The sequence below is a fragment of the Cebus imitator genome, unplaced genomic scaffold (assembly GCF_001604975.1).
Source record: "Cebus imitator isolate Cc_AM_T3 unplaced genomic scaffold, Cebus_imitator-1.0 Scaffold132, whole genome shotgun sequence".
NCBI lineage: Eukaryota > Metazoa > Chordata > Mammalia > Primates > Cebidae > Cebus > Cebus imitator.
In genome coordinates, this window is record NW_016107447.1 from 860,572 (window position 1) to 877,344 (window position 16,773).

At 48.0% G+C, this 16,773-nt stretch overlaps 1 protein-coding gene across 1 annotated transcript in view; it reads left to right on the top strand.

Moving 5' to 3' along the window:
* PABPC1L (poly(A) binding protein cytoplasmic 1 like) overlaps nt 1–16,773 on the top strand; it is a 30,488-nt gene extending 13,715 nt beyond the window's left edge. Inside the window, exons 7-15 of the mRNA XM_037742993.1 lie at nt 1,601–1,696; nt 7,857–8,123; nt 9,548–9,638; nt 10,259–10,387; nt 12,292–12,398; nt 13,801–13,894; nt 15,524–15,654; nt 16,121–16,195; nt 16,583–16,773. Of these exons, the coding sequence (XP_037598921.1) occupies nt 1,601–1,696; nt 7,857–8,123; nt 9,548–9,638; nt 10,259–10,387; nt 12,292–12,398; nt 13,801–13,894; nt 15,524–15,654; nt 16,121–16,189 (984 nt within the window). The 3' untranslated portion in view covers nt 16,190–16,195; nt 16,583–16,773. The remainder of the gene's footprint in view (nt 1–1,600; nt 1,697–7,856; nt 8,124–9,547; nt 9,639–10,258; nt 10,388–12,291; nt 12,399–13,800; nt 13,895–15,523; nt 15,655–16,120; nt 16,196–16,582) is intronic.

The following is a 16,773-nucleotide window of genomic DNA, read 5'->3' on the forward strand; positions in this document are numbered from 1 at the left end:
AGGTCTGGAAGGAGAAAAGTCAAGGTGCTAGACTAGGCAGCTGTCACTCAACAGTGAGACGCACAGGCTCTGAAGTTGGGCTGCCTGGTTGTCCTGGCTCTGCCACTTAGCTACTAGATGACTGGGGGCAACTTACTTAGCCTCTTTGTGTTTCAGTTTTGTCTGTAAAACACGGATAAAAGTTTCCTTCACTTAGGGTTGTTGTGAGGATTAAAAATCAGAATGTGAGCCGGGCGTGGTGGCTCATGCCTGTAATCCCAGCACTTTGGAAGGCCAAGGTGGGTGGATCACCGGAGGTCGAGAGTTTGAGACCAGCCTGACCAGCATAGAGAAACCCCATCTCTAACAAAAATACAAAACATTAGCTGGGTGTGGTGGTGGGTGCCTGTAATCTCAGCTGCTTGGGAGGCTGAGGCAGGAGAATCACTTGAACCTGGGAGGCGGAAGTTGCGGTGAGCCGAGATTGCACCACTGCACTCCAGCCTGGCAACAGAGTGAGACTCTGTCTCCAAAANGAGACCATCCTGGTCAACATGGTGAAACCCTGTCTCTACTAAAAATACAAAAAATCAGCTTGGCATGGTGGCACGTGCCTGTAATCCCAGCTACTCAGGAGGCTGAGGGAGGAGAATTGCCTGAACCTAGGAGACGGAAGTTGCGGTGAGCCAAGATTGCACCACTGCACTCCAGCCTGGCAACAGAGTGAGACTCTGTCTCCCAAAAAAAAAAAAAAAAAAAAAAATCAAAATGTGGCTTGGTGTGGTGGCTCATGCCTATAATCCCAGCACTTTGGGAGGTCAAGGTGGGCAGATCACCTGAGGTCAGAAGAACGGCCTGACCAATATGGTAAAACCTCGTCTCTACTAAAAAACATAAAGTTAGCTGGGCCCGGTTGCACATGCCTGTAATCCCAGGTACTTGGGAGGCTGAGGCAGGAGAATCACTTGAACCCAGAAGGCAGAGGTTGCAGTCAGTCAAGATCACGCCATTGTACTTCAGCCTGGGCAACAAGAATGAAAATCCACCTCAAAAAAAAAATCAAATCTGTCTCAAAAAAAAATCAAACATTTTGACTTTTTTCATCTAAAAAAACAAAAATCAAAATGTTTGAGAAAGCTTAGAGTGGCGCCTGGTACCAGCATGAGTAAGTGCCCAAGGCTCCTGGGCTGGCAGGTGGTAGAGGGACAGCTTGCCTGTGTTTGGGTCTGGTCACGGGCCAGCGGCAAGGAGCTGTGCCTCCTGCTGCCTGACGTCCGCTATCTGGAGAGCTCTGCTTGGGCCTGCCCTGGACCTCAGCCTGCTGTGGGACCTGGGACATCCTCGTGGGTCCCATCTGTGAAATGGGGAATAGCTGTGGTGAGGCTGGGACCAGTACAGGTGTGTGAGAACTGCAGGGGCATTAGGGATGTGGCGGCCACAGCTTGCAGGTGATGGGCATGCTGAGGGATGGGGGGACCTGGTTGCTGAGGGAGACGGGGAGCAGGAGGCTGGGCTGGTGGGGCTTCCCATGCCCCTCGTGCCTGTGTCAGCCCCCTGGTCTCCGAAAGGCAGTGGGGCCTTGGAGGGGAAGGGGGTCTCCAACAGCTTCCCTTCCCTCCAGGGCGTGAACTTGTACGTGAAGAACCTGGATGACTCCATTGATGACGACAAACTGAGGAAAGAGTTCTCTCCCTATGGAGTGATTACCAGTGCGAAGGTGAGGGTTGGGGGCATCTCTGGGGGACAGCGTTTCCCTCCATTGTCTCACCACCATCCTCCCCCAACCCCGCCCCTCCGCCCTCTTGCGCAGAAGTCTCTGAGGGGTTGGTACCGGGTACCCCTTCTGGGGCTCTGCTGACCCCACTGGAGTTTGTAGCCCATCTGCAGCCTTATCTGGGCTAGAGGGGAAAAGGGTAGAAATACTAAATACTCACTGTGACCTTGGCATTTATTGAGTGCCTACTGGATGCCAGATTCCAGAAATTCACATCTTAGTATTTCCATTGACTTCTGTTGTCTGGCCTCTGCCAGTGACATCATCCTTCTGGATCTCCGTTTTCCCATCTGGAAAGTGAGAGGGCTGGACTCCGTCATTCTTCATTTGTTCTTCCCTATTTCTGGAGCACCGACTCTGTGCCCAACCCTGTTAGACCCCTGAGATGTGACAACTGGCCCATCTTTTCAGCAGCTCTGTGAGCTTCAGCAGGTGTCCTCTTATAGATGAAGACACTGGCGCTCGCTGGATGGCTCTTGGCCCTGGCTTCTCATTACAACCCCCTGGGCAATTCTTAAATATACATCCCTGAGTCAATGATGGAATGTGGATCTCCAGGGTGTAGGACCTGGCCTTTTGATTTTTTTTATTATTTATTTATTTATTTTTGAGACGGAGTCTCACTCTGTCGTCCAGGCTGGAGTGCAGTGGCATGATCATGGCTCACTGCAACCTCCAACTACCTCCAACCTCCACCTGTCCTGCCTCAGCCTCCCAAGTAGCTGTGACTACAGGCGCGCACCACCACACCTGGCTTGTTTTTGTATTTTTAGTAGAGACGGGGTTTCGCCGTGTTGGCCTGGCTGCTCTCACACTACTGACCTCAGGTGATCCACCTGCCTCAGCCTCCCAAAGTGCTGGGATTACAGGCATGAGCCACGGTGCCTGGCTTTATTTTTCTTTAAGAAGCTCCCAGATGGTTTTAAGATGACCCAGTGTTTATTCATTCTATACTTAAATACCTGCTGTTTTACCATGCTCGGTGGGAAACAGGAACACATCAAATGTGATCCTGCTTTCGAGTAGCTTATGGTCTAGTGAGGAAGTCAGTCCACCACTAACTCAAATGGATTATAATATGGGGGATAGTATGGGAGGCAGAGCTACAGGAACTCAGTGGAACAGGAGGGAGGGCTGCCTGGAAGAAGTGGCAGTAGCAGCAGTGTTTGACTTGGCTGTGAGGAGGTAGGGAGCTGGGGTGGGAATGAGGAAGTTTCCAAAGAGATCAGTGCGGGTGATAGGGTGGGGGACCTACCTGAATGATGGGATGATTGGTTCTGAGGGAATGGTCCAGAAGTTCTCTTTTGGGTACTGAATCCAGTTTAAACATCCTTCAGGGAGCTTTGTGTTTGGAGGAAAAAAACGTTGTCTTTTAGGTTAAGGGCCTTTTGAAAAATGTGAGAGAAGCCTGTGGCACATGTAAATTAGCCATCAGTAAATTTGATTAAACATCATCAAAAGCTATCGATCCTCTTTCCCAACAAATGCATACACATTTGATGTAATAACATGGTTGAAAGCTGGGATTTTAAAGTGAATCAGACCTGAAAGTAAACCCCAGTCCTACCATTACCTAGCTCTAGAATCTGAGGCCAGTGGCTTTGCTTTTTGGACCTTGTTTACCCCCCTATAAAATGGGAGCAACACTGCTCACCTCTCGAGGTGTCCTGAGAACTACTAAAGAGGCTTCATGTAGAGCATCTGCTTCAGTAAGTAGTTTGATAGTGACTGTTGTAATTATTCATCACATACCTTACATACAGTTTCAGGAGATGGACTTCTTGAGTACTTCTGGAACAAAGGAAATGTGTAAATTTGGATTCCTTAGGGTTAAGGCATACCTAGGGTGACCATCTTTTTAACAGGCCCAAAAATTGTATATATCTTTTTTTTTTTTTTTTTTTTTTTACCAGTTTTAAAATATGTTGTTTTTCAACCTTGATTTACATAATCTTCTTTTTTTTTTTTTTTGAGACAATTTCCCTCTTGTCACTCAGGCTGGAGTGCAGTGGCGAGATCTTGGCTCACTGCAACCTCTCCCTCCTGGGTTCAAGCAATTCTCCTTCCTCAGCCTCCCAAGTAGCTGGGATTACCTAAGGTAGCTCTAAGCCCAGCTAATTTTTGTAGTTTTAGTAGAGTTTCAGCAGGGTTTCACTATGTTGTTCAGGCTGGTCTTGAATTCCTGGCCTCAGGTGATCTGCCTTCCTTGGCTTCCTAAAGTGCTGAAATTACAAGCATGAGCCACTATGCCCATCCTATCTTATAAAATTTTATATATTTTGGTTTGTTATTATTTTTTATTAGAGACAGGTACTTTTTCTTTTGCCCAGGCTGGAGTGCAGTGGTGTGATCATGGCATGTTACAACCTCCTGGGCTCAAGTGATCCTCTCACCTGAGCCTCCCAAGTAGCTGGGACCACAGGTGTGTTCCACACGCCCAGCTGATTTTTTAAAAACAATTTTTGATAGAGATGGGGTCTCGCTATGTTACCCAGGCTTGTCTCAAACTCCTGGGCTCAAGCAGTCCTCCCACCTCAGTCTCCCAAAGTACTGGGATTATAGGCATGAGCCACTGCATCTGGACTATATTTTGTTTTATATAAAAAAGATTATAAAAATTAAAGGGATTAATGGATATAAATACTTATACCACTATCAAGTTTATGGTAAGCTCTGCATAAGTGTTAGCTTTGCTAACTTTTATCATTATTAACTACCTACTACCAGAAATTCTTAACTATATATATATATATATATATATATATATATATATTTTTTTTTTTTTTTTTTTTTTTTTTTTTTTTGAGACAGAGTTTCACTCTTGCTCAGGCTGGAGTGCAATGGTGTGATCTTGACTCACTGCAGCCTCCACCTCCTGGGTTTAAGAGATTCTCCTGCTTCAGCCTCTTGAGTAGCTGGGATTACAGGTACCTACCACCACACCCAGCTAATTTTTTGTATTTTTAGTAGAGATGGCATTTTACTGTGTTGGTCAGGCTGGTCTTGAACTCCTGATCTCAGGTGATCCACCCAAATTGGCCTCCCAAAGTGCTGGGATTATAGGCATGAGCCACCACACCTGGCCCTTTGGCTGTTTGATGAAGCCTGTGGACCCCTTCTAAGAATATTTTTTAAAAACCCTTTTTGAGACAGGGTCTCGCTCTGTTGCCCAGGCTGGAATGCAGTGGTACCATCACAACTTACTGCAGCCTCCAACTCCTGGCATCAAGCAGTCCTCCTGCCTCAGCCTCCCAAGTAGCTGAGACTATTGGAGCTCCAGAATGCCTGGCTAATTTTTTGTATTGCCCAGGCTGGTCTCAAATTCCTGGGCTCAAGTAATTCTTCCACTTCAGCTTCCCAAAAATAGGAATGAGCCACCAAACCTGGGTCTAAGAATATTTTTAAATGCATAAATTTGTCCTCACATGACGAATTCACAGAAATTAAATTACAAAAAAAATTATATTGAAAAATATGTAATGGTGAAAATATTAAAGCGACAGCGGTATGTGCTTTTATTTTTTTATTTTTATTTTTATCTTTTTTTGAGATGAAGTCCTGCTCTGTCACCCAGGCTGGAGTGCAGTGGTGTGATCTTGACTCACTACAACCTCTGCCTCCCAGGTTCAAGAACCCGGGTTCTGCCTCAACCTCCTGAGTAGCTGAGATTATAGGAGCCCACCACCACTCCCAGCTGATTTTTGCATATTTTTAGTAGAGATGGGGTTTCACCATGTTGGCCAGGCTGGTCTTGAACTCCTGACTTCTGGTGATCTGCCCACCTCAGCCTCCCAAAGTGCTGGGATTATAGGCGTGAGCCACCACACCTGGCTGAGATTAGCAATAATTAATATAATATGAAAATATTTTCTTTTTCTTCATGACAAAGTCATAGGCATGACTCATACTGCTAGGATTTTTTTGTAGTTGCCCATATTCATAATAGGAGGAAATGCTAATGTGAAAATAAAGATGTTACTTTTCCCCAATCCAGGTTCACAGACCCCCTAAATTGTATCTTTGACCTCCCTGAGGGGGATCTGTGGACTCTCAGATTAAGACCCCTGTACTGAAGGATAGCAGTCTGAAAATTACTGATTAAGAGCATGGGATCTCCAGGAGTTCAAGCCCAGCCTGGACAATAGGATGAGACCTCACCTTTACAAAAAACAAAAGTAATTAGGCATGGTGGTGTGTGCTTGTAGTCCCAGCTACTTGGGAGACTGAGGTAAGAGGATCACTTGAGCCCGGGAGGTCAAGGATACAGCGAGCTGAGATTGCACCACTGCACTCCAGCCTGAGTGACAGAGTGAGATCTTAGCTCAAAAAAAAAAAAAAAAGGGTTGGGGGGGGGAAGAACCTAGGCTCTAATAATGCAGATTTTAAAAATAACTCTAATTTTTATGGGAGGTGTGAGCCAGGCCAGTGTCTTGACCCTAAAAAAGGTTAAAAACCCAGGGCCAGGTGTAGTGGCTCCTGCCTATAATCCCTGCACCTTGGGAGACCCAGGCAGGAGGATCTCTTGAGACTATCCTGGGCAACATAGTGAGAGCTGATCTCTACAAACTCAAAAAAAAAAAAAAAAAAAATTAGCTGGGTGTGGTGGCATGTACCTATAGCCCTAACTACTTGGGAGGCTGAGGCAGGAGGATCCCTTGAGACCAGGAGTTTGAGGCTGCAGTGAGCTATGATCATACCACTCCACTCTAGCCTGGATGACAGAGTGAGACTCCATCTCTTTAAAAAAAAAAAAAAAAAAAAAAGTCACAAACTCTAAATGCCATGTGGGTTGGATCCTGGAAGAGAAAATTAACATTAGGGGAAAAAAGAGTGAAATTCTAATGAAGTCTGGAGTTCAGTTAATAGCATTGCAGCTAATAGGAGCTAATAGTATAATAGTTAATAGCATTGCACCAGTGTTAATGTTGTCATTTTAAAAAAATGTACCATGTTCACATTGGAGGAAGCTGGGTAAAAGATATACAGCAGGCCGGGCCCAGTGGCTCACACCTGTAATCCCAGCACTTTGGGTGGCTGAGGCTGGTGGATCATTTGAGGTCAAGAGTTAAGACCAGCCTGGCCAACATGGTGAAACCCTGTCTCTACTAAAAATACAAAAATTAGCGGGGTGTGGTGACACACGCCTGTAGTCCCATCTACCCAGGAGGCTGAGGCAGGAGAATCGTTTGAACCCGGGAGACTGAGGTCGCAGTTAGCCAAGATCGCACCATTGCACTCCAGCCTGGGTGACAGGTGAGACTCCATCTCAAAAGACAAACAAAAAAGACAGCAACCCTCTGTAATATTTTTGTAACATTTTCTGTAAATCTAAAGTTACTCCAAAATGAAAAGGTTATTTTAACAAAAAGGCTAAGAACCTCTTTTTCAAATTCTTAAAGAACTTGGCTCACTTAGCAGAGGCAATCAATAGAAGCTTACCAGAACAGTGTGTTGGGGTGAGACCTGGCTGATGTATGAACCACTGGCTGAGTGGCTCTGGACAAGTCATTCTTTAGAATCTCTCTTATCCCAGCTGCAAAGTAGGAGCTGTGATGCCTCCTGCATCAGGGGGGTTGTACATGTGAGATGTGAAGACACGTAAAGTATCTGGCATGCAGCAGGCCTCAGTAGATGGGGATGCATGCTACATCCCTCCATCACCGCTCAGTAAACGGGGGTGCATGCTGCATCCCTCCATCACCACTCAGTAAACGGGGGTGCACGCTGCATCCCTCCATCACCGCTCAGTAAACAGGGTGCACGCTGCATCCCTTCATCACCGCTCAGTAAACGGGGGTGCACGCTGCATCCCTTCACTACCGCTCAGTAAACGGGGGTGCACGCTGCATCCCTCGAACACAGCTCCGTAAATGGTGGTGCACACTACTTTCCTCTATCGCAGCTCAATAAATGGGGGTACACGCTATATCCCGCCATCCCCGCTCAGTAAACAGGGGTGCATGCTACAGCTCTCAGTCACAGCTTTCTCTCGGGCCTGCCCTGTGCTGGGTGCTGGGCTTGGCCCCTGGGGAGGGGGGAGGCAGTGCAGCCCCAGGAGCCTTCCTTCCCCACCCCAGCAGCTCTTGTCTTGTCTTGCTTTTAGGTGATGACAGAGGGTAGCCACAGCAAGGGGTTTGGCTTTGTGTGTTTTTCCTCCCCAGAAGAGGCGACAAAGGCCGTGACAGAGATGAACGGGCGCCTCGTGGGCACCAAGCCACTCTACGTGGCACTGGCCCAGCGCAAAGAGGAGCGGAAGGCCATCTTGACCAACCAGTACATGCAGCGCCTCTCCACCATGCGGATCCTGAGCAACCCCCTCTTGGGCTCCTTTCAGCAGCCCTCCAGCTACTTCCTGCCTGCCGTGCCCCAGGTGACTGCCTGCCCACAGCTCCCACCACAGCCTTCCCTGCTGCCACAGCCAGGCAGAGCGTGAAGACTATGGAAGTTCCCAGCTTGCTTCTGCTGAGTTCGTTTCCCCCTCCATAAAAGGGAGGCATAGTGTTAGTCAAATGGCATTTTCCAGTCTGAAGAAGCTCGTGAATGTTGTGCTAAAAGACTCTCAATGATGTAGTAAGCTTGGGAAATGATGCATTAAGCAAATTAAACCTACATTTTCTTTTCTTTTCTTTTTTTTTTTAAGGCAGGCTCTCAGTGTCACCCAGGCTGGAGAGCAATGGTGTGATCATGGCTCTCTGTAGCCTTGAATTCCTGGGCTCGAGTGATCCTCCCACTTCAGCCTCCTGAGTAGCTGGGACTATAGGTACATGCCGTTATGCCCAGCTAATTTTTTTTTGTTTGTTTATTTTAAAGAAGGGTGCCTCACCATGTTGCCCAGGCTGGTCTCAAACTCCTGGGCTCAAGCAGTCCTCTTGCCTTGGCCTCTCAAAGTCCTGGCATTACAGGAATGAGCCACCGTGTGTCCTGCCCTATATATTTTTTTAATTAAATTAATTTTTTTTTTTGTTTTAGAGACAGTCTTGCTTGCTCTGTTGCCCAGAATGGAGTGCTGTGATGCCATCTCAGTTCACTGCAACCTCCACCTTCTGGGTTCAAGCGATTCACATGCCTCAGCCTCCTGAGTAGCTGGGATTACAAGCGTGTGCCACCATACTCATCTAATTTTTTGTATTTTTAGTAGAGATGGAGTTTCACCATGTTGGCCAGGCTGGACTTGAACTCCTGACCTCAAGTGATCTGCCCTCCTCGGCCTCCCAAAGTGCTGGGATTACAGGCATGAGCCACCATGCCTGGCCCTAGGTTTCTTTACTATCTACATTATTCTACCCTAATATGCCAGTATCTGTGACTCTCCAAAACAGGCACAGATTTTATAGCATTTCCCCAGCTTAGATGGTCATTTTTTGTGGGATGCCTGTTAACATCTTCCCTGGATGTTAATGTTCTGAGGAGCATGGTTTGGGAAAGGACCTTGTGGAGTTTAGAGGAAGGAGAAAGATGTCAGCCATTAATGGCCACCAGGGTGAGAACATTCCTCTCCTTTTGGCAGTTGCTTAAGCTGGCACAAGTTGGAGTAAGATGTCATCCTTTTTATCCAGGTCATTGGGCTAGCTGACAACGGGCCAAGATTGAAATCTAAGATCTTTGCCCTGGAGGATTCAGGGCTAATGGATATCCTGAGATGGGAGGAGGGAGCTTTCATTCCAGCCCTGTAGGTCTTTACTCACCAGTCCGCTGCAGGGGCCCGTGGTGTTCCTGCCAGGGTGTCCCTGAGGAGGTATTGCTTCTCACCGACCCTGCCGCCAAGCCCCTCATCCTGGGTCTTCTCCCATGCAGCCTCCAGCCCCGGCTTCGTACTATGGCTGTGGCCCAGTGACACCCACCCAGCCTGCCCCCAGGTGGACGTCCCAGCCACCTAGACCTTCCTGTGAGTGACCCAGCCCCTTCCATTCTCAGACTGGCCTATTGGCGTGGGCCCTGTGAGGCAGTCATAACACAGGGAAGGAACCTGGCTCTGCCACTTTCCAGGGTGGGTGACTTCACTTCTCCGAGTCTCAGTTTCCTCTTCTGGAGCATGGGCCTGAATGAGATGTGTGTAAAGTACCAAGCACCGGCACGAGCCAATGAAAGACACACAGTTAGCCACTAGCAGTCATCGCCAGACTCCTCTGATTTGTGACTGAAAATTCTTGCAAAGCTGAGAAAATGAAATTCCTCTGGCTAACTTGTTGACCAAAGGCCCTCCTCTATAAGAGTGAAATGCACACTCACTTGAAACTGTCTTGAAGGGACTAAGGTGTCTGATCATGGTACTTATGCATTTGGGGGCTCTGGGTAGACATGAGCTGGCTTTGAAATTGCATATTTCTACACCCTTTTCCTGGAGTTCTGGGTCTAGGTGAATTGACTCCTATTTCTGTTGTTAACGTTCTAGTTTCCCTTCCCATTCTTTTGGTGGCCCTGGAAGCTTCCAGGCACAGCGTGCCACCCTGATGATTACCCCGACTCCATCTAATTTTTCTCTCTCTGTGGTGTCTGTGCCACAAGCTGCCTACCCTCCAGGTGCCTCGATGGTTCGGCCACCAGTGATGCCTCGGTGCCCCTCAGCCCACATCAGTGGTGTCAGGCAGGCCTCCACCCAGGTGCCACGCACGGTGCCCCACACTCAGAGAGTAGGTGAGTGTGGGTAGGGCCAAGGGGAATGGGGGTGGGGCAGGGTTGGCACTGGGAGTCAGGACCAACCGTCATGGTGCCCTTGCCTTACACCCTCTCGGTGGGCAGGGCCGACTTTGCAGACTGTCTGTAGCATGGTAGTTAGCTTGGCCTCCAGTCCCTGGGGCCAACTCACTCTGTGGCTCTTTGCTGAACTACTGTATACGATCACCTAATCTTTAAAATGGGGACAAAAATAGTACTCCTATTTTGTTGTTGAGGATTTTTAAAAAAATGTTTTTAATTTTTTTTTTGAGACCGAGTTGCCCACGATGGAGTGTAATGGTGTGATCTTGGTTCACTGCAACCTCCGCCTCCTGGGTTCTAAGCGATTCTCCGGCCTTCTAAGCGATTCTCCGGCCTTAGCCTCCCGAGTAGCTGGGACTACAGGTGTGCACCACCACACCTAGCTAATTTTTGTATTTTCAGTAGAGACAGGGTTTCACCATGTTGGCCAGGCTGGTCTTGAACCCCTGACCTCAGGTGATCCACCCACCTCGGATTCCCATCAAAGTGCTGGGATTACAGGCGTGAGTCACCACACCCGGCTTGTTGTTGAGGATTAATGAGATCGCGCATGCAAGGGCTTAGCACTGGGCCTGAAGCCTGGTAAATATCGCAGCAACCATAAACAAGGGTGTAGATTTTGGCTGTACAGCATGCACATCTGTTCCTTCATTCTGCAAAAGTTCTCACATCCACAGTGTGCTGGCCCCAAGCTCAGCACTGGAGGTTCTGCATGAATGAGGCATACTCAGTCCCTGGCCATAGGTTCCTGCAGGCCCTGACATCCCTGCTTCTTTCTTTCTTTTTTCTTCTTATCATGGTAAAATTCATATAACAAAATTTACCACTTAACTATTTTTCAGTGTACAGGTCAATGGCATTAAGTATATCCACACTGTTATTTAGTGTCACCACTGTCCACTCTCCAGAACTGTTCATCTTGCAGAGCTGAAATTCTGTACCTGTTAAACCATAACTTCTCATTCCTCCTCCTGCTAGCCCTTGACAACTGCCATTTTACTTGTCTCTGTAAATTTGACTATTCTCGGTACCTCAGGAAAGTGGAATCATAGAGTATTTGTCTTTTTGTAGCTGGCTTTTTTTTTTTTTAATTTCACATGTAACAAGATATATCCATGTTGTAACGTGTCAGAATCTCCTTATTAAGGCTGAAAAATATTCCCTTGTATGTATAGACGTCATTTTTACTTATTCCTCTATCAATGGACATTTGGATTGCTTCTACCCTTTGGGCGTTTGTGAATAATGCTGCTATGAAAATGGTTGTACAGGTTGGGCATTGTGGCTCATGCCTGTAATCCTGGCACTTTGGGAGGCCGAGGCAGGCGGGTCATGAGGTCAGGAGTTTGAGACCAGCCTGGCCAACATGGTGAAACCCCGTCTCTACTAAAAATACAAAAATTAGCCAGACGTGGTGGTGCGTGCCTGTAATCCCAGCTACTTGGTAGGCTGAGGCAGGAGAATTGCTTGGACTTGGGAGGCAGGGGTAGCAGTGAGCTGAGATCGCACCACTGCACTACAGCCTGGGTGACAGAGTCAGACTCCGTATCAGAAAACAAAAAGAAAATGGTTGTACAAATATCTCTTTGAAACCATGCTTTCAAGTCTTTTGGGTGTATACCTAGAGGTAAAATTGCTGGATGATATGGTAATTCTGCTTAATTTTTTGAGGAAGTCCTATATTGTTTTTCTGTAGTGGGTACGTGGTTTTACATTCCTACAACAGTGCATTGTTCTAATTTCTTTACATTCTTGTCAACGCTTGTTATTTTCTGTTTTGGTTTTGTTTTGTTTTGTTTTTGGATAGCAGCTATTTGAATTCTGCTTATGTTTTTTTGCAGCCAACATTGGTACTCAGACCACAGGACCCAGTGGGGTAGGATGCTGCACGCCAGGCCGGCCTCTCCTGCCGTACAAGTGTTCCTTAGCAGCACACAGCACCGATCAGGTAAGGCCGGCCCAGCTGCCTGCCGTTAGCCTGGGCTCCCGGACGCCTGGCTCAGAACTTTGGCTAAAGTGTTGGGCCTTGGCTGTTTTTCTTTTCTTGGCTTGCAAAGTTTCATTTATTAATGTGTACAATCAAGAGATCACTCTTACTGAGAGAAGGGGAAAGAGGGCCAGCATCACGTTTTATTTACAATTTGTTTTGCCTCGGTTATTACCAAAATTAATTTGGATTTCCTTAGTATTTGTGATGAACAGCAAGGATAGGTATTCTAAGAATATAGGAAGGATGTGCTTAATCTTCAAAACAGAAAATACCTATAACCAAAGACTGTATTTATCTCCCTGCCCTGAAAAAGGTCTAAAATTCAGTATTATCATATCCTATGTAGAACTGCAGTGTGTCTAATTTGAACTATTTCTTGCAGAATGAATGAGGCTCATGCCTGTAATCACAGCACTTTGGGAGGCTGAGTCAGGCAGATCACAAGGTCAAGAGATTGAGACCATCCTGGCCAACATACTGAAACTCCGTCTCTACTAAAAATACAAGTATTAGCTGGGGATGGTGGCGCTACCTATAGTCCTGGCTACTCGGGAGGCTGAGGCAGGAGAAGTGCTTGAAGCTGGGAAGCGGAGGTTGCAGTGAGCTGAAATGGTGCCACTGGACTCCAGCCCGGGCAAGAGAGTAAGATTCCTTATTAAAAAAAAAAAAAAAAAAAAAAAAAAAAGTCTTTAAACAGCAAAAATGCCTTTTGTTTTTCGACAGGGTCTCACTCTGTCACCCAGGTTAGAGTGCAGTGGTATGATCAAAGCTCACTGCAGCCTCGAACTCCTAGGCTCAAGTGATCCTGCTGCCTCAGCCTCCAATACAGGCGGGTGACACTATGTCTGGCTAATTTTGTGTATTTTTATAGAGACAGGGGTCTCATTATGTTGCCAAGGCTGATCTCAAACTCCTGGCCTCAGGCAATCCTCCCACTCTGGTTTTCCAAAGTTCTAGGATTATAGGTGTGAGCCACTGCACCTGGCCAAAAATGCTTTAAAATTACCATGATGCAAAAGGGTAAGAAGTGTGCTGGGGACGTGTCCATAAAGCTACATGATAATAAGAGCTTTATTTGGCACAAAGTTATTGGTAACATAGGGCTTTCATTTATCATTGTACATCAGGGACCTTTATAAGTTCATAGCAGTACAGGAAACATCTAAGCTAGAGGCATGACTTTGTCTTCTAATCCACCTTGCCCTTGTTGGGGACTCTCCACCCCACTTGATCATCCTGACCCTGCCTGCTGTTCCCCTCCTCCAGTGCCTCCCTGGCCTTGTGTTCACTTGCCAGGGTAAGTGTTTTGAAGACAGGTCTGTCCATGGTGAGTAAGGGATGTGTCCCTGGCACCATGCAGGTCCAGGAGCCGGCTGTGCACATCCCAGGACATGAGCCCCTGACTGCGTCCATGCTGGCTGCGGCGCCCCTGCATGAGCAAAAGCAGATGATTGGTGAGTGGCTGGTTCTCCTACTCTGGAGCAAGAAGAGGAGAGCTGTGAGCTGGCTAGTCTGCTGGGAAACACCCTGAGTGGAGGTCCAATGTGAGATAAAAGTCCAGGTTTGTCACTGACCCACCTACTGAGTGACCATGGCCAACCTGCCTCTATTGTTTTTTTTTTTTTTTTTTGAGATGGAGTCTTGCTCTGTCGCCAGGCTAGAGAGCCGTGGCAGGATCTTGGCTTACTGAAACCTCCGCCTCCCGGGTTCAAGCGATTCTTCTCTCTCAGCTTCCTGAGTAGTTGGGACTACAGGCATCAGGCATATGCCACCACGTCTGGCTAATATTTGTATTTTTAGTAGAGATGGGGTTTCACCATGTTGGCCAGGTTGGTCTCAAACTCCTGACCTCGTGATCCGCCCACCTCTGCCTCCTAAAGTGCTGGGATTACAGGCGTGAGCCACCGTGTCTGGGGCTGCCCCTATTCTCTAGGCACCTATTCTCTTGTCTTAAAACCCTGGTCAGACTGGATGGTCCTGAGGTTTCTTCCAGCTCTGCTCTCCTATGACTTTGAGGCTGGGAGACACTCCAGATGTGGGGAGATCGGGGCCCAGAATGGAGGAGTAGGGGTATGGTCTTGGATTTCTGCTGAGAAATAGCCCATAGGTAGGTGAATGGGAAGAAACTGTCATTCACCAGTATCCTAGTGCCCACTGCAGGGAGGTGGGAATCTGTGTCAATACATGTTCCTCATAGATCCTGGATTCCTGGTGCAATTCATCTCCATCCCTAGTGTCCATGGCAGGCCCTGATAAAAATGCCACTAAGTGGACACAGGCTTGTTCCTGGTTGGTAGGTTCTTCAGTGCATGGCCGCCAGCAGACCCTTCACTGCAGGCCCCCATTACCACTGCTCCACTGTTTCCTCAGCTTACTTAGGATTTTGCCACGTTACTCTTTGCCCTCACCCCGAATTTCTTTTTTCTTTTTTGTCTGAAGTATTGCTCTGTCATCAAGGCTGGGGTGCAGTGGCACGATCTTGGTTCGCTGCAACCTCCACCTCCTGGGTTCAAGTGATTCTCCTGCCTCAGCCTCCCGAATAGCTGGGATTACAGGCACCTGCCACCATGCCTGGCTAATTTTTGTATTTTTAATAGAGGTGGGGTTTCACCATGTTGTCCAGGCTGGTCTCAAACTCCTGACTTCAGGTGATCTGCCTGCCTCAGCCTCCCAAAGTACTGTGATTATGGGCATGACTTGCGCCTGGCCTCACCTGGAAAAATTTTAAATGAGCTTAATGGAAGTAGAAGGCTTTGTTAGTAGTAGTTAGTAATAGTTTGTTAGTAGTAGAAAGTAAACATCTTCACTTTCTTCATGGAAGACCCCTTCCGCCCCCACTTAAGGCACCCCATCCTGGCTGGGCCCTGCACACATTGCTGAGATGGGCTGACCACCAATACCAAGCAAGCCCTGTCATTAGAAATGCCTAATGTTAGAAGATCAGGTGTTAAACGTCATAGTCTAGGAGGAGCAGTTCTGGGAGAAGAACCCAGATGTCCTCAATGCTGCACTCCATACCAGCCTTGGGATGCTGGGGTGTGAGCCAGGCAGGTGCAGGAGCCATTAGAGGGTGTTCCACACAGGGGAGCGGCTCTACCCCCTTATCCATGATGTCCACACCCAGCTGGCTGGCAAGATCACGGGCATGCTGCTGGAGATTGACAACTCGGAGCTGTTGCTCATGCTGGAATCTCCAGAGTCCCTCCATGCCAAGGTAAGCAGGAGCCAGCCTGGGTAGCAGGGAGCCTGAGGGGCCGGGAGGAACGCTAAGGACAAGGGCTCTCCTAACGGAGCTAGTGGACAGCTGTTTGGCCAGATAAAGTGTTCTTGCTGATATTTGAAGGCCTGCTGAATTTTAGAGTGGAGGGGGCCTTAGGTAAGGGTTTGCTACTTCAGCCCCTCCATGGACTAATTCTGTATTGTTCCGTAGGTAGGGTTTTGGTACAAGGAAGTGTGTTCTGACTGAGTGTAAGGGTTAGGATTTTTCCAGCTGTCCAGCAGTGTACCTGTGTCAAAGGTGACAGGGCTGTGGAATCTTGCAAGTAGAGGTGGAGTTTCCACAGAAACACTGTGGATGGAGGAGGATCCTGTGTCCAGGATGCTGAGCCAGGGGGAGGTCAAGACTCTTCTGGGACCTGCGGGGAGAGCTGCACTAAGCCCCTCCCACTCCTGTCCCACAGATAGACGAGGCAGTGGCCGTGCTGCAGGCACACCAGGCCATGGAGCAGCCGAAGGCGTTCACGCATTGAAACCAGGTGGGTGGAATGATGACAGGAGCAGCTAGGCCTGGGAGAAGCTGTAAGGAACTAGGCAGGGACTGACTTTCACAAACACACCGAGATCGTGCTGTGTCCCTGGCTTTCTCTGAAGTACCAGGGAGTCTGGAGGAAGTTGTGAGAATCAGAGGAGATGATTAACTGTGATCGGAATGGGGGGTGGAGATGACGGTGCAGGGTGAAGGAGGTGCCCTCTCGCCAGCTGCCCTGACTGGCTTCATGCAGCATAGGTTGGGCTTTCCTGGGGCCCTGCCTGGCTCCATTCTGCCTTCCTAAAGGCCTGGCTGGGTTGAAACCATCTTCTTTATTGAAGACCGGGTGTCTGCCATACTTTAAAAACACTTATTTTTACCTTTTTATCCTCAGAAAAGGAAATCCTCGCTTCCATGGCTGCCAGAAGGACAGTGTTTCTGGCTCTCAGCCCTAAGGCCCTGCAAACTCTAACTTATTTCCCAATTAGTCGGTATCAATACTTGGGCCCTGTATGCAAGTGAAGGTTGGTCATCCATCCAGCCTATTGCCTTTTGCTTTGTGTATTAAAAGTGCTGCAAAATCTG